Source organism: Mustela erminea, chromosome 17 (genome assembly GCF_009829155.1).
Source record: "Mustela erminea isolate mMusErm1 chromosome 17, mMusErm1.Pri, whole genome shotgun sequence".
Taxonomy (NCBI): Eukaryota; Metazoa; Chordata; class Mammalia; order Carnivora; family Mustelidae; genus Mustela; species Mustela erminea.
Window position 1 is genome coordinate 3,077,255 of NC_045630.1, and position 27,397 is coordinate 3,104,651.

At 40.8% G+C, this 27,397-nt stretch overlaps 1 protein-coding gene and 2 long non-coding RNA genes across 4 annotated transcripts; 1 reads left to right on the forward strand and 2 right to left on the reverse strand.

Moving 5' to 3' along the window:
* Nucleotides 1-243: 243 nt before the first annotated feature.
* Nucleotides 244-3,069, reverse strand: LOC116575871. The gene is made up of 3 exons (XR_004279983.1): nucleotides 2,985-3,069; nucleotides 1,536-1,631; nucleotides 244-836 (listed from the first exon to the last, which is right to left on the reverse strand). It is a non-coding gene; the product is annotated as an uncharacterized LOC116575871 (long non-coding RNA).
* Nucleotides 2,636-27,330, forward strand: FMO2 (flavin containing dimethylaniline monoxygenase 2). Of its 2 annotated transcripts, none has more exons than XM_032317474.1 (9): nucleotides 2,636-2,746; nucleotides 3,031-3,168; nucleotides 13,112-13,300; nucleotides 16,604-16,766; nucleotides 19,234-19,376; nucleotides 19,706-19,905; nucleotides 22,689-23,044; nucleotides 25,484-25,556; nucleotides 26,905-27,330. In XM_032317474.1, exons 2-9 carry the CDS (start codon nucleotides 3,037-3,039, stop codon nucleotides 27,266-27,268), a joined length of 1,620 nt encoding a protein of 539 aa, XP_032173365.1. In that variant the 5' UTR covers nucleotides 2,636-2,746; nucleotides 3,031-3,036; the 3' UTR covers nucleotides 27,269-27,330. The 2 variants fall into 2 exon arrangements, with proteins under 2 accessions (XP_032173365.1, XP_032173366.1); XM_032317475.1 differs by having other exon boundaries at nucleotides 2,667-2,746; nucleotides 2,998-3,168; nucleotides 26,905-27,268.
* On the reverse strand, nucleotides 10,124-16,604 carry LOC116575870. The gene is made up of 3 exons (XR_004279982.1): nucleotides 16,266-16,604; nucleotides 13,055-13,369; nucleotides 10,124-10,146 (listed from the first exon to the last, which is right to left on the reverse strand). It is a non-coding gene; the product is annotated as an uncharacterized LOC116575870 (long non-coding RNA).
* Nucleotides 27,331-27,397: the final 67 nt, after the last annotated feature.

Consider the following 27,397-nt stretch of genomic DNA (forward strand, 5'->3'; position numbering starts at 1 on the left):
GGGATGTGTCCATTTCATCTAGGTTATCCAATTTTTTCCCACACAATTGTTCATACCACTATCTTACAATTTTTCTTATTTCTGTAGAATATATAGTAATCCCTCATTTCATTTCTGATTTTAGTAATTTGAGTATTCTCTCTTCTTGTCTTTCTTTTTCTTTCTTAGTCGATTTAGCTAAATGTTTGTCAATTTTGTTGATCTGCTCAAAGAACCAACTTTTGGTTTCATTGATTTTCATTACTGTTTTTATTGTCTTATTTCGTATATATTTCATTTATCTCTGCTCTAATCTTTATTATCTCCTCCCTTCTGCTGCTTTGGGTTTAGATTGTTCTTCTCCTCTCTACTTCCTTAAGTCATAAAGCTAGGTTTTTTATTTGAGATCTCGTTTTTTAATGTAAGCATCTATAGCTATAAATTCCCCCCTTAGCACCACTTTTGCTGTGTCCCATAAGTTCTGGTATGCTGTTTTATTTTCATTTGTCTCTAAGTACTTTCTAATTTCTCTTGTGGTTTCTTCTTTGAGCCACTGGTTGTTTAAAATGTGTTGATTTCCATACTTTTGTGAATTGTCCGGCTTTATTTATTTCTAAATTCATCCCATTGTGTAACCACAACTTCTCTAATGAGAAGATATTTTGTATCACATTTATCTTCTTACATCTGTTGAGACTTAATGTGTGCCTAACATATACTCTATTCTGGAGAATGTCCCATGTAGACTTGGGAAGAGCACTTATGCTCTTTTCATTGGATGGACGTTTTGTACATGTCTGTTCAGTCTAGGTGGCTTACTGTGTTGTTTAAGAATCATGGTTTTAAGAATAAGTTTTCTGTTGAAATAAATAATAGAAAGTTAAAATTAAAGGAGGAAGAGATATGACAGTTGATATATACATTGTTCTTATGAGAGTAGCCATAATTGAGGGATCTTGGACTCTTTCAGGAATGGCTCAGGGAAGTGACTGCAGGGCCCAGACCAGGTAGATGGGTGAGGTAACGTAGATGGGTGAGGTAATGGATCTTTCTTTCTTTCTTTTAAAGCTCCTTAATTCTGTGGTCATTGATCATCCTTGTTGTGTCTTTTACTCTTGTCATGGAGTTGCTCTATTTGACAGAGTAAGACTTTTATCAGGATCCAATTCAATTGGGGAAATTTCAGAAAAATAATGATTCCTGAATACCCTATTTAAAACTATCAAACTAGGGGGGGCGCCTGGGTGGCTCAGAGGGTTAAAGCCTCTGCCTTCGGCTCAGGTCATGATCTCAAGGTCCTAGGATTGAGCCCCACATGGAGCCCTGCATCGAGCCCCGAATCGGTATCTCTGCTCAGCAGGGAGCCTGCTTTCCCCCTCCCCCTCTGCCTGCCTCTCTGCCTACTTGTGATCTGTCAAAAAATAAAATCTTTTTTAAAAAATTATCAAACTATCCTCCACTCCTACATCTCAGACCTCACTTTTCTGCTTTATTTTCCTCCTGAACCCTTATCACCAGCTACTCTACTTGTTTATTCTGTTTTATTAACTGCTTACCTGACTCCCTTCACTAAAAGGCAAGCTCCGTGAAGGTAGGGAGTATTCTTTCTTCTGTTCATTTCTGTGTCTGTAGCTTTTAGAAACGTTTGATACCTAAGACATGTTTGATAAATATTTGTTGAATGAATTTATGTTTTTAAAAAATCTCAGAGCTCTTAGATCTACCGGTCTTGTTAAAGAACAAAATCTGTTATCTCTCATTTAGACAATATCCAAGGTACACAAAGGTTTTCCATCTCCTTGATTTAGGCTTCTTAATTAATGTTAGTGTTAATAACTGAGATTATAAGCAAAAGGAAATTATCCAAAATAGAAAGAAGTTTTAATTATGAAAAATAAGTCATTTCTGTATCAAGTCAAAAAGAGGCCAATGGACAGGAAGATCTTGGCAGTCCAAGAGGTTCATCTCAACCAGTACACACACAAGCAGAAACATCAAGTTGAGATATAGGTCTGAGCAGGGTAAGCAATCTAGGAACATTGACGGTGGCATGCACAGATCCAGATGTTGTCAAGTTTAAGACAGCCAGGCCAGAGCAGGAATGTAAATTCTAGAAGACCAGGAACATAATCTGTTTCACTCATCTGGGTACAATCATATGCCAAAAATGGTGCCTAACTCAGAGTAATGAATTAGATAACTAACCCATCAACTAAACAGAATTCACAAACCTTTAAAGTGTTGCTATAGATATAAAGATATTGATATACTAGAAAGTGAAAAATCAAATTGAGAATAACAGAGTGTCATTCCATTTTTGTTCAGGTGTGTATATGGATAGACAGACAAATGTCTGGAAAGATATACCAAAATATCCATGTTGGTTATAATTATCTCTGTATGGTGGGGTTAGGGATAATTTTAACTTCTTTCTATATTTATTCATATTTGCAGCCTGGTTGATGAACATTGGTCACCTCCATTATAAAAAGGTTTTTTATACTATGCATATATGTGTAAGTGTATGATGGTGTCACTGTAAAGATTATTACCCTGGACCTCAGAACATAAGCGTCTTGCTTAATCTCAGAACTCCTAAGGAAAGCTGGGGAGTTTTAGTTTGCAAAACGCTGAAGGAGCAGGAAGCTCCTCCCATTTTTCAGGGCCTCCCCCAACATTTTTTTAAAGCACTCTGACTGCCTCTGAGCCCACACCCAACAGAGAAAACTATCCTGTAGAAGGGACAGCACCAAAAGGCAAAAGAAAGGTAAGGAAAAGCTCAGCACTCCAAAGACTGTAGTGAGATTTGGCTCCTATGGCTGTTATTAAATGGTTTGGCATTATTAAATGGGTTGGTTTTAAATACTAAACCAAGACATCATAAACAAAGTCTGCAGCGAATTGTGACCTGACTAGTGAGGTGATTTATTAAGTTATTGCTACTTATTATACTTGCTGCTACAGTTTCAAGCTAATTACTGACCACATCGTGAGGGCTTTCTTACCCTCTTGTCCCAGCGAAGCAATACTGATTGATCCACTCCTTAACAGAAGACCATGGCGAAGAAGGTGGCCGTGATTGGAGCTGGGGTCAGTGGCCTGGTCTCTCTGAAGTGCTGTGTGGACGAGGGACTGGAGCCCACTTGCTTTGAGCGGACTGAAGATATTGGAGGGCTGTGGAGGTTCAAAGTAAGTGAAATCTTCCTGTTTCCCGAACAGACTGTGCTGACAGATGGGCCTTACTGGGGATTTCCTAAGCAACTTTGATTAGACTTATTTCATGCAGCCACACAGGAACGACAGAAATGGGCTGTCATCTCCCCCAGATCATCATCCTGACCCAGCCAGGCATGCAGAGGACCTTTCCATACGGAACCTGCAACTGTCTTGCAGCCCACATTCTTGTGATTCTCAAAGCCACATACTAATATTGGGGAACATACCATGAAACAGGAATGTCAGGGACTCTCTTCAAGATGCCGCAGTATTCCAATCACTGAGCAGAAGCTTTTTCAGAGAGTGTGCTCTTATTACCACCGACTGTCTTTATCTGACAAGCAAACATTGTTTGCTTAGCTTTATTGATGACACTCAAGGGTGACTGCCAGGAAACTCTTTAAAGATATTATCGTGCCTTGGGGGCACAGTCGGTTAAGCGTCCAACTCTGTTTCAGCTCAGGTTTTTGATCTCAGGGTCCTGAGATGAGCCTCATTGTCGGGCTCCACAGGCAGCGTGGGGTCTGCCTGAGCTTCCTACTCCTTCTGCCCCTCCTGCTTGTGCATGCCCTCTCTCTCAGATAAATAAATCATTAAGAAAAATAAAGTAAAATAAAAAGATACTATTAAATATATTCATTCAATTCATTCTATTAGCCAAACCTAAAAATTGATAATACTGTCCATTCATCCGATTTTAGATAAAAATCAGAAAGATATATAGATAGACAGCTGTATAGATTCATAGTTTTTCTTTCCTATGGTCTTTTGAGTTTAAGGACAAGCCTGCCACCTCCTAAGTGTGAGATCTTGGGCAAACTCATTTACAAGCCTGTGTCCGTTTTCGAAGTGTAACTGGGAGAGTAATGGAACAGTGTAATTATTTCACAGCGCTGTTTTGAAGATTAAGGGAGATAAGTCATGTAAAAAACTTAGAGTGCAATAAATGTTAGTTACAATAACTATATTTATATTTTATAGACTAAGCAAACAGAAACCGAGGGAAGTTAAGTAACTTGATCGTGGTTACACAGCTTAGAAGAACTGGTATTCAAACTCAGGTGTCTATGACTTCTAAACAGCTAACCCTCTCCTTACAACCATGCCCAACTTGCATTTTTGCTCAAAGAGTTTAAAGAAAAGTTCCAGCTCAGCACTCCAGAGCAATAACTTTAGGAGTGTATATCAGGTACATCTAAGTGAAGGATCAAACAGGTGAGAACACTCTAGACCGAAGCAAAAGGTTTAGGGGCACCTGGATGGCTCGGTGGTTAAGCGTCTGCTTTGGCTCAGATCATGATCCTAGCATCCTGGGATCAAATCCCACATCGGGCTCCCTGCTCAGCGGGGAGCCTGCTTCTCCCTCTCCAGCTCCCCTGTGCTTGTGTTCCCTCTCTCACGATCTCTGTCATAAGTAAATAAAATCTTAAAAGAAGAAGAAGAAGAAGAAGCAAAAGGTTTAATATGCTAAAAGCAGATGCTGGTATCAGCAGACACCATCCAGAGGGTCTGCATAGAAGCCAACCAGTTAGGGGGAAGGCATGGCATCTAGCACATGGGCTTTTTGCCAGTCTGAACTGAATTTTATGCCAAAACAGATTTCTTAACCTCACGTTTCTCAAATGTCTATGACTATAATACACACCCATAGAGATTTTTAAAGATACTTAATACCAAATAGATTAATTAAATAAATAAAGATACTTAACACCAGACTGGACTTACTGAATCAAAATCTTTTGAGGAGAGGAAACTATTTTTAACAGGAGACCCAAATGACTCCTAGGATGAGACAAGTTTGGCAAACAAATTGCACAAATACTGAATTTTTAAAAATCTATTCATTCAAGCATGCAAACACAATCAGAGCTAGGGATGGAGATGTTGGTCCTTATACAGGACATGGAACTTGCAGAGAGGAAACTGGAAAAACAGCTAGAATCACATTCCTCACACACTAACAACTGCTCATTAGAAACATTCTAGCTTTTCCTGAGAGGGTGATATGATAAGGTGGTTACTCCTGCCTTAACCGAAGATGTATTTTTTATTGTTGTTCACTCTAGGTTCACATACAGATTCCACTGGCATTTTTTTCACCCAGATAGATTTTCTTAACCTAAGGAAGAAATGTGAAGTTATAGCAAATTAATATTTAATAATAAATTTGTCACTGTTTTAGTACCTGATTTGGGACTTAATATCAAAAAGCCAAGTGTCCCTTTCTTTATTATCATCAATTTGACAACAGAACAGGTGAGAGCTATTTTTAATGATCTGTCAAATATATGACTTGATGAATTCCAGGAAGATTTCTTTCTGCCCCAAAATATTTTTCCTCCGATCCTAATAGTTCCCAGTGTCTAATGTTTCAGAATTAAAGATACCTTCCTATGGGTTAGAAAAGGAAAGTTAGATTACAGTGTGAACTAAATAAATTTTATTAGATATAAAATGCTTAAGTATGTAATTTCCTGAAACCCGTAACAATATCACATTTTGAACCTCCCAAAACTATAGTTAAAAAAACAAACAATTTTCTCGGCTCAGACAAGACAAGAAATCTCCCAGCGGTGTGAAACATACAGGATGCAAGATTTCACAGGTGGCCAGGGGAGCCAGGGGCAGGTCTTGTTACCAGCAGCCTGGGTTGCCAAAGGGAGAAGGAACAAAGGATGCTGGGAGCCACCATGCCCAGGCCCCTGGGGAAACTTTGCCTCTTCACTCCTCTACCATCCAGAATCAGTTCTGAAAATAAGTAAATATTCTATATTTACACACAATCCTTCTAAGGTCACTGAACATATTTAGCGCTGACGTCAGCTAAAACAAAATTTAAGGAGACTTGCCCCGTGCCCAACTCATACTGCTGAGTTCTTCCAAAAGGTTCTCCAGCGGCCCCTTGTGGCAGTTTTGGAACATGGGGAGAGTGGGTAATTAACATATTTTTAGCATTTTTCCAGCAACGAAAAAGTACTTGCCACGCATCCTCATTTTTTTTTTCACAATACCCCTAAAAAGTAGTGTTGGACAGCAAGAATTCCAGCCCCCTCAAACGTCCTTCCAACTGGACTGAGTCAATTGACATAAGACAAATTAGCAGGAGAAAATCACATTTAGGCATCACACTCACAGAAAACCCACATTACCCTGTAAATTCCAAAGCCAGGCAAAATGAGGAATGGATGTCGTTCTGAACTAAAGAGAAGGGGGTGTGGTTCTGGGACTTCAGAGGAGAGAAATACACTTCACAGGACCACAAGAACAGTAGATGCTTGGCAGTAAGATACTTGTCCTACGGTTCAGATGGGTCACTCGGGTAAAATTTATCTCTGCTAATAACACTTATTCTGGGAAATACCCCCAATTTAGATTCTTCTGTGTGGTTAAGGAAATACAAAATTTCTCTTGAGCCCATAGGGTCTCAAGTGCTTTCAGATCAAAATAATCCACATGCCCAAGTGGCATGTTTGGGGGATGGGGGGCGGCGGGAGCTGTCCTGAAACCTTTCAGGTTTCAGTATGTATAATGATTATCCTCATGGACCTATGAAGAGGAAGCTGAGATTTGGAATGAACAACCTGTCCAGAGGAACACAGGTGTGGAAAAAGCACAAAAATGAAGGTCTGTAATTCCTGAGCCTGCGTAGTTGATCATCTTACTGAGGTGTTAAGAGAGGAAAACATGACCTTCCTTTAGCCACTAACCTTCTCTGCCTCTTTCATTGTTCCTGACACCTGTGTTCACAGGAAAATTACCCATATACATTGTTTTTTACATTTGGATATAAATGTATCTTTTCCCAGCTACATATATTCAATTATTTTAATTACTCTTCATACAATAGTCTCTAAATATCTCTCCATCTTGGTTTCTTTCCTCTAGATTAAACCTGAAATTTTGCTTTCTCTCTTAAAATGTGACTCCCACAAGATCCAATATTCCAAACCAATTTATTTTTATAATATGTATATTTTTCAGAATGAAAGAGGTGTTTGGCATTGCTTCAGACAATGGGAAATGAATTGGACCAATCACTGCCCTCAAAGAATTTATAATCGGTTGCTCTAACAGTTGCCCTCTGTGACTTATGCTTCGCTTGGCCGGAATGGTCTGCCTTTTCTGTGAGCCTCACACTTCTCTACAACAATAAAGGCTACTTACCCCTGGGAGGGGCAGGGCAGAGTTCCTAGAGACTGACTCGGGCCCTGCACCCTGGTACCGGAGGGAAACACCCATACGAGCAGAGATTTCCCTTCTACGTGTAGGTATCTCTTACAGAAGGGTAACTTCTGCTTGGCTTTCAGAGCTTCCCCTCTGCCTGCTGCTTCTTAAAAATAATCAGTTTAAAATAATCCCCATGCCAAATGGACACACTCCAGGGTGTCAAACTCGGTTCCTCTTCACGGTTTGGGAACAAACAGCCATTTGCTCTCCATAAGAAATGACCGCCTTTCCCTCGTTGTACTGTCAGGGATTTCCCCAGGTTAATTTATCCCCAGGATCAAACACAGCAAATTCAGCGTACAGTAGAACTTAAGTGTCTGTACCTTGCTGCTCATTTAATAGAACCAAATTTAACATGTTAGATATCTGTAACTCTCCAAGCAATGAAATATCAAATACTAGCCATGGTCCTTAATTAAGCCTGTTCACCAGTAGCTTAAGATATACACTGGTTAACTTGCCATATATTTTTTTAAAAGTAATGTTTGTGTGTAATAGAACAGAAAAAAGTCTATAGCATCCTACTACCAAAACATTTACTTATTCCCACTATGCTACTGAATGTCCATTTTAGTATCCTTAAGTCCTATCTGCAGTGACGAAAAAATGTTTCTGGTTAACGTTACATATTCTTTCATACTTTCAACATATTAAAGGATTTTGTACGATATCCCCAGCATATACTAGGTTCTGTTTACCTTAAAAATAAAAATTGCCAATTATTTTACCAGCAAAAAAATGGGTTTGCTGAGGAATAAAAGAGAATTGCAATCTGGCTGTGGCAAACCATAGGCAAGTCCAGAGAACAAAGCAAATGGACTTTTTTTTTTTTTTTTTTTTTTTTTTTTTTAAGGAGAAAAGGGGTAAGTTGGGAAGACTGTTCTGAACTGAAAGTCCTTTGAAATAAGCCAGGAGTTCAAGGTATGGTGGCTTCTCATTAGCTGAGCTGTTCCCCAGGGGATGAGGAAAGTGTCTCTTCCTCCCGATGGAAGAGTAGAAGCATCCATGTGCGAGGTCAAGCCCATTGCTTCCTGCTGGGTCTGCAACTGACCAGAAGTGTTGGGGCCAAAATTTCACACCTGCATTTTAGTGAGGCTTTCCGTCACTACGTTTCATAGTCCTGAAAATGCACAGCAGTCACTGCAGTCTCCAGATGTCCCGGCAGGAGTAGCGATACTCAAGAGAACCTGCATCAGAGTGCAGTTTTACAAGTGTTATGGGCAGCATGGAAACTCAGCAGTGCAGAATAGGGCAAGCTGCCTACAGGGTGTAATGCTTTCATTTGTCTTGACAAGAAGCAGGGATCAGGCACGAGAATAAGGAGAAAGAGTGTTCTAGGCAGAGAGAGTGGCATGTGCAAAAATACAGAATCTTGAGAAAGCTGACATGCTTAGAGAAGATAAAGTCACACCATATAGCTAGACTGAAGGACACAGGACGATGGGTGGTGACTGATGAGGCTAGAGAAGAGAAGACAGCCAGGGTCTTTTCATGAGAAATGTCACTTCTCTTGAAAAGTGACACTTCTCTTGTCCCGTGTCAAGGAGTATACGCTTTACCCTGAAGGTGGTACAGAAAGTGGGCAAGACTGGGGTCAGGGAGTTTAACTGGGGGTCACCATGGGTGATCAAAGCCAGAGATCTAGAGAGACACCAGACTAGTGGAGAGAGAGCAGAACACAGTGACGGTCTAATAAACGTGATGGTTCCCGGGTTCAATGCCTAAGCGGAGCCCTTCTAAAATACAGATGGCTGGGCCCAAACCAGACCTACTTGGATTTTATATTTTTTCAAAGATCCCCTGAATCCTTATAAGACAGCTAGTGCACTGAATGGCATTTGGGAACTGCAGTTTTTGTCCCAAACAGTAGCACAACAACATAAAAATAATTTCAGTCTTACTCATTTCAAGCAATGGAGCAGATAGATATAAGGTCCATCTGAAAGAGTGAAAATTTGGAAAGACAGAATATTTGTAAAGAAATACAACTGTGTTATTTCCAACTGCTTAGAGTCACCAGCATGAGAACAAAATATTGATTGGTAGAGGTCAACATCACAATGCTTCACAATGAAAATGACGAATCTGCAAGTTTTTGTAATTCACATTTGTAATAAGTTAATCTATTTTCACTATATAAGCTTGCTCCCTCCAGCAGATTAAATATTACCCTTATAATCTTCCTTAAACTTAGATTAGCCTTTACAACCTTCTTATTTTTACAGAGTCAAAGGTAAACTTCAGTCCAACCTTTGATCAAAAGGTCGTAAATTCTAAATCACTGCTCACCAAGGTAATTTGATTTTGCTATATAGTCTTCTGACATTCAGAAAATTCCATATTAAGAGCATATTTATCATGTGACCATTTATTTTAAACAGATAAATTGTAATATATTCTGTCCACTAGGAAATTCATACTATCAGTATTTGTGCTTAAATATCATTTTTGGGTTTAATACACACACACACACACACACACACACACACACACACACACACACATATATTTTTTAATCATCTTTTTTTTTTTAAGATTTTATTTATTTATTTGACAGACAGACACTACAAGTAGGCAGAGAGGTAGGCAGAGAGAGAGGAGGAAGCATGCGCTCCAAGGAGCAGAGAGCCCGATACAGGGCTCGATCCCAAGACCCTGAGATCATGACCTGAGCCTAAGGCAGAGGATTTAACCCACTGAGCCACCCAGGGGCCCCTTAATCATCTTTTTTTTAAATCAGCTCCACGCTGGGTATGGAGTCCAATGCAGGGCTTGAACTCAAGACCCTGAGATCAAGACCTGAGCTGAAATCAAGAGTCAGACACTTAAAAAAAAGAAGAAGAAAAGAAAAAAAAAGAGTCAGATACTGAGCACGCAGACACCCCAGCCCTGCTTATATTTTTAATTACGTCTATGAGTTACATTTATCTGTTTTGAAAGCTGTGTCTTCCTGTTTGGGGCTTGTCATCTCATTCTGTGTCCATCTTTCCATCCTGAAAGTCCAGCTGCATTTTCATTCAATGTAGTAATAAGCTCCCTAAAGAGAGAAACTGTGTGTCCTGTTTTTATTCTTGTCCCTAACTCCAAGCTCAGGGTCTGGACAGGAGAGATGATTGATATGTATTTGTTTATTAATAAGAATCATTCTCCTTTTGTAAAACCTCACCAGACCCCATTTTTACCCAGATTTATCTAAACACATAGACATCTGCTTTGGCCAACATAGGAAGAAGTACATACAGAAATAAAGCATTTTTTAATAGCTGTATGCCAATCGACCACAATAAAGATTATTACATGATCTTCAGGGGAAAAAATTGTGATGTCATCATCAATTATTGACAAATGACACCAATACAACTCCCAGAGGGGAGTCTTGCCCAGACTCTGAAATTACTATAGAGCTCGGACATCAGAACCGTTGGCAGCACTCCAAGTGCCCTTAAAATTGACCTGACAAAGGAACCAACCACATTTCAAAGCCATTTTATTGGTGCCTGAAAAAAACTATCATGTCGGCTATAGTATAACCATCTTAGCGTAGCTATTTCAAATCTGTGACTGGTTTAGTAAGATTAATCCTCATGACCTATAATCGTAGCAACAGAGGCAAACATGTGTTGGGCTCTTATATAAAGTCAGGCTTTGTGCTAAGCACTTTATCTAATCTCAGCCTGACAACAATTGTTCAATGTCATAATTATTAGTGAACCTCATTTTACAGAGAAACTGAGGAAATTGCCTTAAGTGACTTGCCCATGGCTATAAAGCCATTAAAGGTGGTAGAATCAGGATATCAACCCCCGTCAGACTCCAGGACTCTCAAGTTTAACTCTACTCTGTACTACTTATAGAGTTATCTGGTCTTGAGGAAACAATTGGTATTTCTTTGCCTCATGAAATATAGTTGATCCTTGAACATCATAGGAGTTGGGGCCACAGCTGAAAATCTACATAGAACTTTTGTCTCCCCCAGAACATAACTACTAATAGCCCACTGACGACCAGAAGCCCTACCGATAACATCAATAGTTGATTAACATACCCCTTGTATGTTACGTGTATTATAGACCATATTCCTACACTACAGCAAGCTAAAGAAAAGAAACATTATCAGAAAATCCTAAGTACTGTACTGTCAAACACCCCAGTGTAAGTGGACCCACGCAGTTCAAACCCATGTTGTTTGAGGGTCAACTACATTTCCAAGTTTGAGACTTTGGTTGGATAGGAAAGTTCGACACTTAGTCTTACCAAGGACATTGTGTTCCACCGTGTGGAAACATCCAGAAATAGTTTACATATCAGTATGACTTTAGTATTGTGCAACTTGCAGCTCCTCTCTTACACATTCCTTCTCTCTCTCTTTCTCGTTCATTCATTCATCCATTCATTCATTCACGCCGACCACAGGCCAGGAGCCAAATGCCTTTCTGAACATGAACAGGAAAAACACATTTAACTTTACCAGTCCAGAATCAAGGCTCAGATGATACCATTGCTAAGATTTCAGGAGAATCCTTAAAAACAAAGACTGATTTAGCAAGTACTCTACACACTGCTCTTAAATGACATAATCTGAACATAAACATTGTTTTAGCTTTGGTAACTCATCTTGGTACTAATAGTCCTGAACTTAGGACACAGCAAGGCCCAATGCACATAAAATCTTTGCTGATAAAAGAGGTGAGATTCCACAGTTTAGTCATTAAGTCTTTGAGATTAGGGTCAGCCAGCTTCCTAGGTGATGAGAATTTTCTGGTGTGGTGTGAATGCTAAGGGAGTTTGCGTTAGAATATGAAGTGGTTTCCCTCTCATACAAAAGGACACAACAACCCTGAACTCTGGATGAATAAATTCTGGCATTTTAATATTCAAACACTAGCCTCAAATTGCCCAGAAGCATTTATTGAGGACTTCTCGGGTGGCGTTATTTAAATGTTCTTATGCAAGCCTCTTTGAGAACCTGCTGATTTCAGAGACATTGAATCACCATATTTGGCTCTTATATAATTAAACACAAAGAATATTATGTGTATGCACAGTGCTTAGAGGAAATTATAAACTCAACCATACTATGAGCTACCTCCGATTTTATCAAAGCGTACTCACCAACATTTACATTCAAGTTTAAGATTTGATTGGTACTGATGTTATTCATTTTTATCACTTGAGGATGGTTGATTTGCATAAAGCATAAAATGAAGATGGTGCGTTCAAGTTAACATGCGAAAACTCCCTGCCCCCAGAAGTATTCATTTTAATTGAAATTCTCCCTTAGGTTTTCTGACCCGTATCCCAGAGTTTATTGGTTCCTAAAGGAAGGTGGGTGTAGCCTCCCCAGGGGAATTTTCAGAATGGGCCTAATTGCCCCAATGGCTGGCATTAAGTACATAGAGACCGGGGATATTAATACCCTGCAATGTGGCAGAAGAAGGATCGTCCCCACTCTCAGTGCCACCAGCGGTAATAATCCCACCAGTGAGCAACACTGGAGGGCCCCAACTAGGCCCTGTTACAGGGGATGATGGAGCACATGTACGAAACCCCATCACCCAGACACGGCCATCATGCTACGACAATGAAAGAGGATCACGTCTCCCAAGAGTTAGGTTTGGAAGAAGTGTGAAACACCAAGGTATTATTTTAAATGCAACATGATTATCACTCTTTTTATTTGATTCTTCAGGAAAATGTTGAAGAAGGCCGAGCAAGTATCTATCAATCTGTCATCACCAACACGAGCAAAGAAATGTCCTGTTTCAGTGACTTTCCAATGCCTGAAGACTTTCCAAACTTCCTGCACCATTCTAAGCTCCTGGAATACTTCAGGATTTTTGCCAGAAAGTTTGATCTTCTAAAATATATTCAGTTCCAGGTATTGTATTTTGGAGGGGAATGGTTTTCTCCACATGGGTTCAGCTCACATGTAAACAAAGAAGTTACTCTGGTAATGAAAGAAATTGTGAAGAAAACAAAGTATTCCAATCCAATTTTTTGCTGGAAGAGCAGAATAGAAGACCTAAAAGGTAGTGATATTATAGATAACACACACTTTAGCAGAAGAGGAAAATCACCTGTTAATACTAAAGGCTTGACTAATGATATGGAAAATGAAACCGCAGTTAAGCTAATGTCTGTAACCACTACGGGTTCCCAGCCTCGTTTCCCTTGAAAGAATAGCAGGAAAAATCAAACTACTGTTTCATTTTCTGATCTTCTCTTTAGAAATGGAATTTCTAAGAAAAAAAATGTACTAAATGAGCTCACAGTTCCATTCATTTCATAAGCCTGTAGAAACTATTTTTGGTATTCGGGAGAGTGGCAGGGGTGCATTGTCTAGCAACATAAGGACGGCTGGATCATTTTGCATACTAGCTTGCCTCTGTTCCCTCAAAAACAAAGAATCAACAAGAAGAAAACAATATTCTCACTAAACATGCTGAATTTTTATCAATAACCTACACTTCGAACACTAGTAACTATGCTTAGTAAATAAAATTCTCTCTCTGAATAAATGTTAGTGAGCTAATTTTTTTATTTTCTTTTTTTAATCTAAATTCAGTTTAGTTCAGGGACGGAAATTAGTCATTCATCAGTTGCATCAACACCCAGTGTCCATTACAGCATGTGTCCGCCTTAATGCCCATCACCCACTTCCCCATGCCTCCACCCCCTCCTCTCGAGCAACCCCCAGTCTGTTCCCTACGGTTAAGAGTCTCTTATGGTTTGCCTCCCTCTCTGTTTTATCTTGTTTTATTTTTCCTTCCTTTCCTTGATATTCATCTATTTTGTTTCTTAAATTCCACATATGAATGAAATCATATGATAATTGTCTTTCTCTGACTGATTAATTTCACTTAGCATAATACCCTCTAGTTCCATCCACATCACTGCAAATGGCAAGATTTCATTCTTCTTTATGGCTGACTAATATTCCGTTGTAAATACATAACTTCGTCTTCTTTATCCATTCGCCTGTTGATGGACATATGAGGTCTTCCCATAGTTCGGCTATTGTGGACATTGCTGTTATAAACATTGGGGTACATGTGCCCCTTCGGATTACTATTTTTGTATCCCTTAGGTAAACACCCAGTAGTGTGATTGCTGGGTCGTAGGGTAGTTCTATTTTCAACTTTTTGAGGAGCCTCCATGCTGTTTTCCAGAGTGGCCGCACCAGCTTGCATTCCCACCGACGGTGGAGGAGGGTTCCCCTTTCTCCGCATCCTCGCCAGCATCTGTTGTTTCCTGAGTTGTTAATTTTAGCCATTCTGACCCCTGTGAGCCATTCTGATCACTGTGGTTTTGATTTTTATTTCCCTGATGCTGAGTGATGTTGAGCATTTTTTCATGTGTCTGTTAGCCGGTTGCCTTTCTTCTTGGAGAAATGTCTGTTCACGTCACTTCTTGACGGGGGTTTTTGGTTTTTGCTGTTGAGGTTCATACGTTTCTTATAGATGTTAGATACTAGCCCTTTATCTGATCGCCATTTGCATATATCTTCTCTTATTCTATTGGTTGCCTTTTAGTTTTGTTGATTGTTTCCTTTGTTGTACAAAAGCTTTTTATCCTGATGAAGTCCTAATAGTTCATTTTTGCCCTTGCCTCCCTTGCCTCTGCCTGTGTTCTCCTCTAGGATTTTGATGGATTCCTGCCTCACATTTAGGTCTATCAGTGAACTAATTTCTTTGTGACACTGCTCATTTCCTCAGTAATTTCAGTTTTGTTCCAGGTTTGTATTATATTAATTTATAATAGCTGATTGCGGTGGAAATCTATATTTGTAAATGCCATTAAAATGTATCTAATGTACTACATTAGAAAACTATTACTCATTTCCTGGTGGAGCCATCCTACGAATAACAGATTTTTTTTTTATGCCGGAAGCTTTTAAAGGTCTTTGTCCATATGACTATTAATTTATTTAACAGATATATTGCCCTCTTATGATATGTACTTTTTATTATCTGCTCTTGGAAAGATCAGGTTAAAGTTGCAAGAGAACTATTTTTCTTATTTATTATATTACTGCTCTTGGGTTTCCTGGAGCTTAGAGAGGGGCTGGGGACACTCATTTCCATTATTGGTCTCTGAGTTGGTATAAGCCACAAGATGTTAGACTGTAAAAGGCTCTGTTGAATTTGGTTGGTTCTCAAAGCAAATTTTGAATAGCAGTAATTCACAGTACTTTAACTAATCTGTTACCCTAAACTGCAAATCTGATATCTTTAATCTCAGCCAAAAATGCCTGGACATTTTATAGTCCCTTGCAAGTTTTATGCTAATAATCTCCATATATTTTTTTCAATTGAAACACCTTCAAAAATTGCCAACCCAGCATTTTTTAAATATCTGAACATTTGAAAAGCATGTACATGGGACTCAAATACTCATAACCAAGAGAAGCATGCCATGATTCTGGCAGTGAGAAAAACTTTCCTTCCACTTGACGTTGTTTGTTACACATCAAAGATGTCTTAAGGAGGGCACGTATTGCATGGAGCACTGGTGCATAAACAACGAATCTTGGAACACTGAAAACATTAAATTAAATTTTTTAAAAAAGATGTAACACCTTTATGGATACTTCTAAAAAATTCATAGACTTCCAGACAGTGTGAGCTACATTAAAAAAAATTTTCTTAAGCATAAATTATTTCCTCCAAATGAGATCATGAACTATATTGCTAACATGATGTACTCTGTTTGAAAAACATAATGTGAACAACTACCATTCACAGGATGCCAGACACAATGCAAAGCGCTTTGCCTGAAATATCTTCTCTAACACAGAGGCTTTGCAGAGGCGGACACATAAAAGATTCTTAATAAATACTGACCATGTGATCATTTGAATGGTGGGCATGTGTTCCATATCTTGCCCAGACTTTGTGTTTCTTCTGTCTCTCTCTCTCTCAAGTCCTTTTTCAGTCCTTAACAGACTGGTTCCCATGGCTGAGTCTTGTACAAAGTACCATAGCCTTGGTAGCTCCCTGCCAAAGAAGAATGAGAAGGGGACACTTAGCAGTCTTTGTCTTAAGTGGCTTGAACAGGATTCAAACGGAACCTACATCAAGTCATACAGTGCACTCCACCCATTCCCACTCCCAGGAAACTCAGTGAGGCCCCTGTTGTGCCAGAGTAACGTTCAATGATGGCTTCTCTGTGTTCGTTCAAGACAACTGTCCTCAGTGTGAAAAAACACCCGGATTTCTCATCCTCGGGCCAATGGGAGGTCGTCACCGAGTGCAACAGCAGGAAGCAAAGCGCTGTCTTTGACGCAGTTATGGTTTGCAGCGGCCACCACATCCTCCCTCACATGCCGCTGGAATCCTTTCCAGGTGAGGCCCGCGAGGACTCCCAGCTTTTCAGAGCGGGGGTTGTTGGGGAGGAAAGATTTTCTCTTACCTTCCAACATTCTTTGGGCTTAGTCTAAGGGTTAACATGAAACAGATTAATAGGGAAAATGAAATGACATGAAGCAGATTAATAGGAAAAAATAAAATGCAATTATGCATGCAGAGAGTCCATAAGAATATGAGGCCCTCGGGCAGTCGGGCGGCTGCTGTTCATGTGCCATTGGGAGCTAAAGAGAAGGATGTCCGGCGGGGGACCACAAAGGGGAAGTTGACAATTCACAGGGAGATGAAAAAAGATAAGTGTTTGGTAAACTAATGTTTGCTGAACCACTCAGAAACGGTGGGACACAGAGAGGAATTTCAACAAACAGACTGCTATGTTCCTCCCCGTCTACCTCACCCAGTTCCTATTATACTGTAGTTATCCAGGGTGACAGCCCCCTTCCTGGGGCAGGTCCGCTATCTAAATTTTTTTAGGCAGTTAGGGGGGAAAGTTAGAGGTTTTTCTAAGCCTTCTGTTTCTTAAAAATTGTTCGCCTAACATTAATCCACATGCCAAGGAGACACATTTTGAGGTGAGAAATTTTGCAACCCTACAGTGTCCAGGAATTTTATACGGAGGTTGGACTGACAGGCAGAATTAGCTACTGCAACTGGGCATAATATTAAGATCTGGATAGAGCTAGAAGGATAAAAGTCTCCACATACCATCTTTCCGTCTTCATGACACAGGGACTTCAGTAACTTCCTCCAAAGTCACTGAATCTTCCCCAGAATTTCAGAGCATTGTCACGCAAACCGGTTCTCTGTTGAAGAGGCCCTTATCACCACGTACCTACCTACCTCGGCCTTTATCTATCCCGCCAAACACTGATTTTTCCATGTCCTTGGAGAATTTTCCTCAGAGCCATGCCTTCAGACAGGTTATTGAGGAGTTTCCATGGAAATAAGTTCTCCTACAGGACAGTGATGGGCGCACAGAGAGTGACAGGAAGAGTACAGACAAGGGAACCCTGCAGCCATCTGACCTGGTGTCTCCCAGGCCCTTCCCTCAGAAAGTGTGCTTCTCCCTGCAGGCCCTCAGGAAGACAAATAACACAGTGGTTCACAGTCCAGGTCTCACATTCAAACCACCTGTGGAGCCTCTAACATCCTTATGCCCTCCAATGTTCAGTTAGTATAGTGTGGGCCTAAAGCAGTTAAGAGTTACTCAAGTGATTTTAATATGCAGCCAGGCAAGGGGCAGCTGGAAGACAGTTGGTTAAGCCTCTGACTCTTGGTTTCAGCTCAGGTCATGAGACTGAACCACCCCCCTCCCCACCCCCAACTCCCTGCTGGGGCTCCACGCTTAGTGCAGAGCCTGAGAATCTTGCTCCCTCTCCCTCTGCCCGTCCCCCAAGTTCCACACCCACTTGTGCTCTCTCTCAGATAAACAGCCCTTTTAAAAAAGGTATGCAGCCAGGAGTGAGCTCTTCCACTCGAAAGCACTGATTCTCAAAGAAGAATCACCTGAAAGCTTTTAAAAACAACTTGGGAGGCCCCATCTCAGGCATTTCCAACTCAGTAGATTCGGCATTCCCAACAAGTGCCCAGGTTCCAGCTAATAATGCTGGTCAAAGGACCCCACTATGAGAACAAATGACCCAAAGGTTCTTTCAAGAAACCTACCATAGGGGCGCCTGGGTGGCTCAGTGGGTTAAGCCTCTGCCTTCCACTCAGGTCATGATCTCAGGGTTCTGGGATGGAGCCCCACATCAGGCTCTCTGCTCGGCAGGGAACCTGCTTCCTCCTCTTTCTCTCTCTGCCTGCCTCTCTGCCTACTTGTGATCTCTCTCTGTCAAATAAATAAAATCTCTAAAAAAAAAAAAACCCACCATAAAAGATAAATATTTAACAAAGCCATATTTTTCCGGGAAATCTACAGACAGTCTTGTCTTCAAAATGGCTTATCCAGTAAGTTACCGACTTATCCTGCAATGTGGAAACATCTTCACTTTCTATGTGCCTGGTTTTTAGTTTATTTTACTTTTTGTTTGCTTTTGCAAAATGAGAATGATAAATATTATTCTAATTATTACACAAGTACCATAATAGTACTTCATAATATGTTCAAAAACATTTAAAAGAATACATGTGCTATGTGATATTAAAGTATTACTATACAGTCCAAAATGAGATAAAGCCAGCATCTGACTCGACTCAATTTATCAAAACCATTTTATTCTCTAATAAATATGTACACTGCAACCCCTGAAATCAACTCTTTTGGTCCTATTCCATATGCATACGGGTTCCATATGCTTTCAGTCTGTCAGCTGGCCTTGCCACTGTAACCTCCCTAAGGGGTGAGGAGGCCAAGCAAATGATTGACTCCAGAAAAGAAAATCTGATGGTGCACTTTTATTGAAATTGACATAACTCAAGGACTTCTCTCTTACTCCCCTTGAAGGTATTGAGAGGTTCAAAGGCCAGTATTTCCATAGCCACCAATACAAGCACCCAGGGGGACTTGAAGGGAAACGGATCCTGGTGATTGGACTAGGAAACTCAGCCTCAGACATAGCCGTTGAGCTGAGTAAGAAGGCTGCTCAGGTATGATGTTCTCTATTCATCGTGTACCATGGATGAGAGAAAGGAGAAAGGGCATATTGGAATATCCCTACCACATAACCAAGGTTCCATTACTCGTTAATTGGTTGGTCGGTCGGTTGGTTGGTTGGTTACTACAGTGTGGTATCATAAAAAATCTTGAAGTCAGGAAGCCAAGGTTTACCTCCTAGTCCTGCCACTAACCAGCCATGCTAACCCAGAGCACGTGTTTTACTGCTCTGAGCCATACATGGGATATATTGTCTACACAGTAGATCCTTTCCAAAAGGGACAATGCCCTGACTTAAGCAGCATTCCTTTCTGCTTAACAGGTATTCATCAGCACCAGACACGGCTCCTGGGTCATGGGTCGGATCTCTGAAGATGGCTACCCCTGGGACATGGTGTTCCACACCCGGTTTAGGTCCATGCTCCGAAATGTCCTGCCACAAATGATTCGAAAATGGATGATGGAACAGCAGATGAATCAGTGGTTCAACCATGAAAATTATGGCCTTGAGCCTCAAAACAAGTAGAGTTATTTTGCTTTTTTATGGTATACTCATTGGTAAGCAAGGTTGTCAGAGTGCCTCTTTATAAGAGCTCAGTTGCTAATGTGGTATTTCAAATCACAACTTAACAGTAAGAGTATCATCGACATCCTGGAATTTGAATTCCAAATTTGTTCTGTATACCTTTTAAAAAGTAAATATTTAAGAAGCTGAAGTAGAAATATTAGGAAATTTTTATGGCTAATATGCCATTGTGTAAATAACACCCCATCTTTTGTATCCATTCATCTATCCATGGACAGTTAGGTTGCTTCCATACTTTGGCTATTGTAAATAATGCTACAATGAACATGGGAGTGCACATGTCTTTTCAAATTAGTGTTTTCATTTTCTTTGGGTAAATACCCAATAGCAGAACTAATGGGTCATATAATTCTTTTTTTTTTAAAGAATTTATATATTTATTTGACAGAGAGAGATCACAAGTAGGCAGAGAGGCAGGCAGAGAGAGAGAGGAGGAAGCAGGCTCCCTGCTGAGCAGAGAGCCCGATGCGGGACTCGATCCCAGGACCCTGGGATCATGACCCGAGCCGAAGGCAGTGGCTTAACCCACTGAGCCACCCAGGCGCCCCTATAATTCTATTTTTTTAAGTTCTTTTTTAAAGATTTTATTTACTTATTTGACAGACAGAGATCACAAGTAGGCAGAGAGACAGGCAGAGATAGAGAGGAGGAAGCAGGCTCCCCGATGAGCAGAGAGCCCAACGCGACACAGGGCTTGATTCCAAGACCCTGAGATCATGACCTGAGCTGAAGGCAGAGGCTTTAACCCACTGAGCCACCCAGGCACACTTTTTTCTTTTTTTTTTAAGGTTTTTTTTTTTCCATATAATTCTATTTTTAACTTTTTGAGTAACCTCCACTGTTTCCCACAGTGGCTACACCAATTTGCATTCCCACCAACAGTGCATTTAGGGTTTCTTTTTCTCCACAACCACATCAATAATTGTTATTTCTTGTGTTTTTTGTTTTAGCCATTCTGGCATATGAAGTGATATCTCATTGTGGCTTTGTCTTTCTCTGATGATGAGTGATGCTAAGCATCTTTTCGTGTGTCTGTTGGCGATCTATAAGTCTTCTTTGGAAAAACATCTATTCAGGTCTTCTGCCCATTTTTAATTAGATTACTCAGTCACAAAAAGAATGAAACCTTGCCATTTGCAACAACATGAATGGACCCAGAGGGTACAAGGTTAGGTGAAATAAGTCAGTCAGAGAAAGAAATATACCATACAATTTGACTCGTGTGTGGAACTTAAGACACAAAAGAAACAAACAAACAAAAAACCAGACTATTGAATACAGAGAACAAACTGGCAGTTGCCAGAGAGGAGATGAGGGGGGGCTGGAGGTAATAGACGAAAGGAATTAGGAGTACATTTATCTTGATGAGCACCGAGAAATATATGGAACTCTTGAATCCTTATATTGTACATCTGAAACTAATGTAACACTATATATTAATTATACATGAATAAAAAAATAAATTTAAAAAAGAAAAAAATATTATGAGCTGCTCTAGAAAGCAGAACTAGGATCATGGGAAGAATTTCCTAGTTCCCAAAGCTGTCCAACATTGGCAAAGGCTGCTTGAAGAGATTGAAGCCTTCCTTTCAGAGGGGTGTGGTGGGAGATGTGTCCCAAATTCTCCATGTGATACCTCATGCTTTGCTAATTCTGTACACCATAAGGGCTCTTCCCATGAGCAGGTTTTGAGAACATACCCACTATCTCTTTGCCAAGAAAAAAATCTCTACAGAGCTCAAAGTTATATATCACTGATCTTATAAACACAAGCAAACAGTATGAATGTTTATTTTTCTTTAGTCGATAACAGGCTCCTTCCCTTAAAAAAAATACAAAAACAGAAGAACTTTGGAATCTTTCAACAAATACCATGTGACTGCTCAGTTCTGAGATCTGATACATGTAGCATGTATTGTCTTATTCTTTTTTTTAAGATTTTATTTATTTATATGACAGATAGAGATCACAAGCAGGCAGAGAAGCAGGCAGAGAGAGAGGAGGAAACAGGCTCCCTGCTGAGCAGAGAGCCCAATGCGGGGCTGGATCCCAGGACCTCGGGATCATGACCTGTGCCGAAGGCAGAGGCTTTAACCCACTGAGCCACCCAGGTGCCCCGTATTGTCTTATTTTTTAAAAAAGTGCTTCTCAAATCTATGAAAAGGGGAATTCCAGAAATACAACCAAACTTTGCTCTATCACACATGCTATCACATGCAGAAACTCCATGGATATTTGGGATCAAAAAATATCCCAAACTTAATTTCATACATTGGTTTATATGCTGATCCCTTAATAAAAGTTTCAAAACTAATAGGGATTTAACAAATTTTCCTTTCTTACTTATGATCAGATGGAGATTAAGTAGAACAGCAAGATAATTAAAACAATAGTGGAAACGTTGAAGGGGTAACAATGACTGGAATGACCATAGCCATGGTATTTTGTTTAAGCCCTTGTGGATGCCTCCTTTTTTGAAATGTCTTTTGCTCACATGACTTACATGTTTTCTCTTTATCGAGGGGAGAGATTTGTGACATGAGAATCAAGTCAGATAGTAAGGTTTGAGGTAGATCAACTAGTCAAGGCAGAAAGTTTTATGGATAGTTGAGAAATCTCTTTATTTGAAGAGCCAACCCCATAAAATATCAAGAGAGTTTCAAGACTCACCCAACATCATTAAATGTTCCTTCTAAGTGTTTTCTTCTTCATGTTTCAGATATCTTATGAAAGAACCTGTACTAAATGATGATCTTCCAAGTCGTATACTCTACGGAGCCATCAAGGTGAAACCAACAGTGAAAGAGCTCACAGAAACTTCTGCCATCTTTGAAGATGGAACAGTGGAGGAGAAGATTGATGTCATTGTCTTTGCAACAGGATATACTTTCTCTTTTCCATTCCTTGAAGATTCCCTTGTGAAAGTAGAGGATAAGATGGTCTCACTGTATAAATACATGTTCCCTCCTCACCTGGAGAAGTCAACTCTGGCATGCATTGGTCTCATCCAACCCCTAGGTTCCATTTTCCCAACTGTTGAACTTCAAGCTCGTTGGGCAACCAGGGTTTTCAAAGGTATGCGAGTGGGAAAGTGAGGGGCTGAGGGTTTTATCTCTGATGGAGTTTGCTCAAGAACAGCTTTAGATAAGGAGGCTGCCGGGAAGAAGTTGCCCAAACTTAGGCAACTCTCGTGAGATTAATGTCCTAAAAAGTTAGTGGAGAATTTGCAAAATAACAAATATAGAGATAAAATAATAACAATAATAATAGTAAAAATAATAATAAAGAACTGTAATCATCCCTTTAAGATATTAGAAAGTTCAGAGAATTTCAATTTTCATAAAGCTAAATGCATATTATCCTTTCCTAAAATCATGAAAGAATAGTTGAGAAAGAAAGGATCTCTGACTCCTGACTTCACCTATACGATGTTTATAATTTCCTCTGAATATGTGCAAATCTAGAGACCCCTCTACATTAACTCCAAATTAACTCTCAATATGTTAAGAAGCTCAACCTCACAGATCCTTACAAAGTTATAAGGCTATTGAAAGGCTTGGTCTAAGGATCTGCATAGCACTTTGCATTCCTCAGGAGGCCACTATCTCCCTGACCCCAGGTGAGCTCAAGTGAGCTCAACCAAAACTCATTGAATACCTAGCCTTGTGCTGGAGTCTGGTCGGACAGACAGCAATACGAACAGATCATTTCCACATACCAAGATAAATGCTTTGGTAGAGGGATGCATGGAGTGCACAGAAAGAAGGAAAAGGGTGCTTTGCAGCGTGTTGGGATAAATGACGGCACGTGGTCAAGAAAAACCTGCTAGATGACCGAGTTTCTCAGGTGCAGAAGAGAGAATCTCTTGAGCCAAAGCATCGAGGCGTGATGGATATGGAGAATTACAAGCTATTGGACATTCCCAGAACATAACATACGAGGCAGAGAGGGATGAGAGATTTTTAAAGAATAATCTTTCAGAGACAACTATCATAGGATCTCCCTGATTTGAGGAAGTGGAGATGCAACATGGGGGGTTAAGGGAGTAGGAGAAGAATCAATGAAACAAGATGGGATTGGGAGGGAGACAAACCATAAGTGACTCTTAATCTCACAAAACAAATTGAGGGTTGCTGGGGAGAGGGGGTTTTGGGGAAGGGGGTGGGGTTATGGACATTGGGGAGGGTATGTGCTATGGTGAGTGCTGTGAAGTGTGTAAACCTGGCAATTCACAGACCTGTACCCCCGGGGATAAAAATACATTATATGTTTATAAAAAATTTTTTAAAAATTTAAAAAAAAAACAATAATCTTTCAGGAGAAGGGCCAGGACACAGAAGCCTTGTAACGTATGCTAAAAGGCTTACAATATAAAATGTAGATCAGTTCTTTCTAAATCTGGCCATACATAAAAATCATCTGGATCCTTAGGGACCCTGATTAAGTCTGATCTAAGACCTAAAATCTCCATTTTAGAAAGCTCTTCAGCCAGAGAACCCAATGAAAGGTTATAATCAAGGAATAAACATTACCAGACTTACATTTTCAATAGATGATCTCAGCCCTGGTGTGGAAGACAGGTTTGAAATGAGAAAAGAATGGGGTCTTTGAGACCAGTGAGAAGGCCACTGCAAGTCTGCTGAACCATGATGCAGCTGAGCCTGGCAGAAAGACCAAGTGGAGAAGACGATAGAAATGTGAGAAACAGGGATAAAATCCACAGGACATGATGACTGGCTGAATGTAGAAAATCAGAGAGAGAGAGAGAGAGTGGAATCACAGATGACTTGCAGATCTTGGCCATGGGAACTGGGTGGACAGCAGAGCCAGGAATAGAGAGAGGACAGGTGGAGGAAGATACAAGTCTGACCAGGAGAGCTTCAGTGAGGCTCGGTTTTGGACGCATTGACTCTGGTATGTCTGATGACTAACTACATCCAGGGGAAACTGACCATTTCGCCGTGTCCGAGAACACCCACGGACAGGGATGGAATCACAAGCACACAGGGATAACTCCTGCACCAATCTACCTTCTCTGCCCCCACTGCTTGACTTTACTCCCACCAGGTTTACTTCAACAGCCTCTCAACTGGTCTTGCAGACTCACTTTGTAGACTCACTTTCCTAGAGCCCATTTCCCAAAATTCACCAGCTAGAAGGATCTTTCTAAAAGGAAAATCCGATCTTGTCACCACCTACAGAAAACCCTTCCATGGCTTCCCATCACCCTTAAAATAGAGCTCAACCCACCGGGCATGATTTCTGGCTCTTCAGGCTCACCTTCCTTCTCCAGCCTCTTCCCTTACGCACTCCACCTCAGAGGTCTCACTGTACCCTGGGCTCCCCGAAGGGCAGACCACACAGAACTCATCCCACCCTGGAGTTCAGCAACACCAAGCTGCCTTGATTGTCGTAAGATGCGTAAATGGCCAAGCTTAATGGTAGGAACCAACTACTAGAAAAAGCAATGATACTCAATCAAACCCACCACTCAAACCAGTCCTTTATTTCTAGGTTTGTGTACCTTGCCCTCAGAGAGGACTATGATGGCGGACATTATCCAGAGGAATGAAAAAAGAATCGATCTGTAAGAATTTTTTTTTAATTCCTTACATAAAGCAATGTTCCTCAGGGTGACCTAACTACCCACAAGAACCACCTACCTGTTTCTTAAAAATGCAAATCCCTGGGTCCCAACCCAGACCAACTGAATTGGAACCTCAGGATGAATCTGGAAATTTGTATTTTTATGTTCTCCCCAGGTGATTCTTTTTTTTTTTTTTTAAAGATTTATTTATGTATTTATTTGACAGAGATCACAAGCAGGCAGAGAGGCAGGCAGGGAGAGAGGCGGAAGCAGGCTCCCCGCTGAGCAGAGAGCCTGACACAGGGCTGGATCCCAGGACCCTGGGATCATGACCTGAGCCAAAGGCAGAGGCCCTAACCCACTCAACCACCCAGGTGCCCCTCCCCAGGTAATACTAGTTTAAGAACCAACTCCATGGGGCACCTGAGTGGCTTAGTCAGTTAAGCATCGGCCTTTGGCTCAGGTCATGATCCCTGCCTCAGGCTCCCTGCTCAGTGGGGAGTCTGCTTCTCCTTCTTCCTCTACCCCGTGCTCCTGCTCTCTCTCATCTTCTCTTTCAAATAAATAAATAAAATCTTAAAACAATAAAAAAGTAGGACCAACTACATAAAGATAGAAATTTTACCAAATCGGGACATTTTTCCTGGACTTTGTATGATGTCCGTGTTAGATTCTGTGGTGAGAGAGGAAATGGGGTGAGAGCAGCAGTAGTAACAGTGGCCATGTGTGTCTCTGAAAAGTTAGCTGGGGGACGTCCTATCAAAGTAAATCAGAAGGGGTTGGTCAGAAGCCAAAGTAGATGGATGCTCTGTGATAGGTTAAATGGGGTCCACCGGTGACCAAGCACCTTGGAGAGTAGACTCAGGGGCCTGACATCACACATACGGGTTGTCTCATGGTCAGATTCTAATTAATCTAACAACTACTGAGAACCTATTTTGTGCCAGCCAGAGTGCCAACTACTTTAATAATTTAACGTGCAAATATTAAGCGTCTCCTCTGTGCAAGGCACTGAACAAGGGTTCATACGTGTCAGCGCACGAATCTTTGCAGCCATCCTGACTAGTGAGTATTGCCGGGAGAACTGAAGCTGCTACTAAACATCCAGTAGTAATCGCGGTTATAAACCTTGCCCCGTTCCTCAGACTTCCATGGCCCGCTCTCGATTTTACAGCTACTCTCAATCTGAGACGGGCGTCCAGACGGGATACGTTCGAACCTTCCACCAGAGTCATTCGAACCTCTTTTACTCACTCAGCCCGTCATTCCTCCAAGCGCTGTCAAACACCTGTTCTTCTGGGACTTAGAACATTTTATGAATCTGCCATTTTTTACTTTTTTCATTAAGGTTTGGAAAGAGCCAGAGCCAGACGCTGCAGACCAATTACATCGACTACTTGGACGAGCTCGCGGCAGAGATAGGTGCGAAGCCAGACATCCTGTCTCTCCTGCTGAAAGACCCCAGACTGGCTGTGAAGCTCTATTTTGGACCCTGCAACTCCTACCAGTACCGCCTCACTGGGCCCGGGCCGTGGCAGGGAGCCAAGAGTGCCATCCTCACCCAGAAACAACGGATACTGAAGCCTTTGAAGACCCGGGCAGTAAAAGCTTCTCGGGATTTCCCGGTTTCCTTCCTGTTGAAAATCCTGGGGCTTCTTGCTATTGTCGTGGCCTTTGTTTTCAGCTTCAGTGGTTCTAATCTGTCAGCGTAAAGCTTTTGACTTTACTGTCAGCCAGTTCCTATTTAAAAAAAAAAAAAAAAAAAAAAAAAAAAGACTAAAAGAAAAAAATGGGAAATCGAATGGATTCTGTATTTCAGAGTTGAGAGGACAGAGAGAGGT

Bases quoted from the DNA above. Each gene is read 5' to 3' on its own strand.
- FMO2 (XM_032317474.1), top strand. From the start codon at position 3,037: ATGGCGAAGAAGGTGGCCGTGATTGGAGCTGGGGTCAGTGGCCTGGTC. The intron at 13,301-16,603 runs GTATTGTATTTT...TGTTCGTTCAAG, and splicing joins TAAAATATATTCAGTTCCAG to ACAACTGTCCTCAGTGTGAA. The intron at 16,767-19,233 runs GTGAGGCCCGCG...CTCCCCTTGAAG, and splicing joins GCCGCTGGAATCCTTTCCAG to GTATTGAGAGGTTCAAAGGC.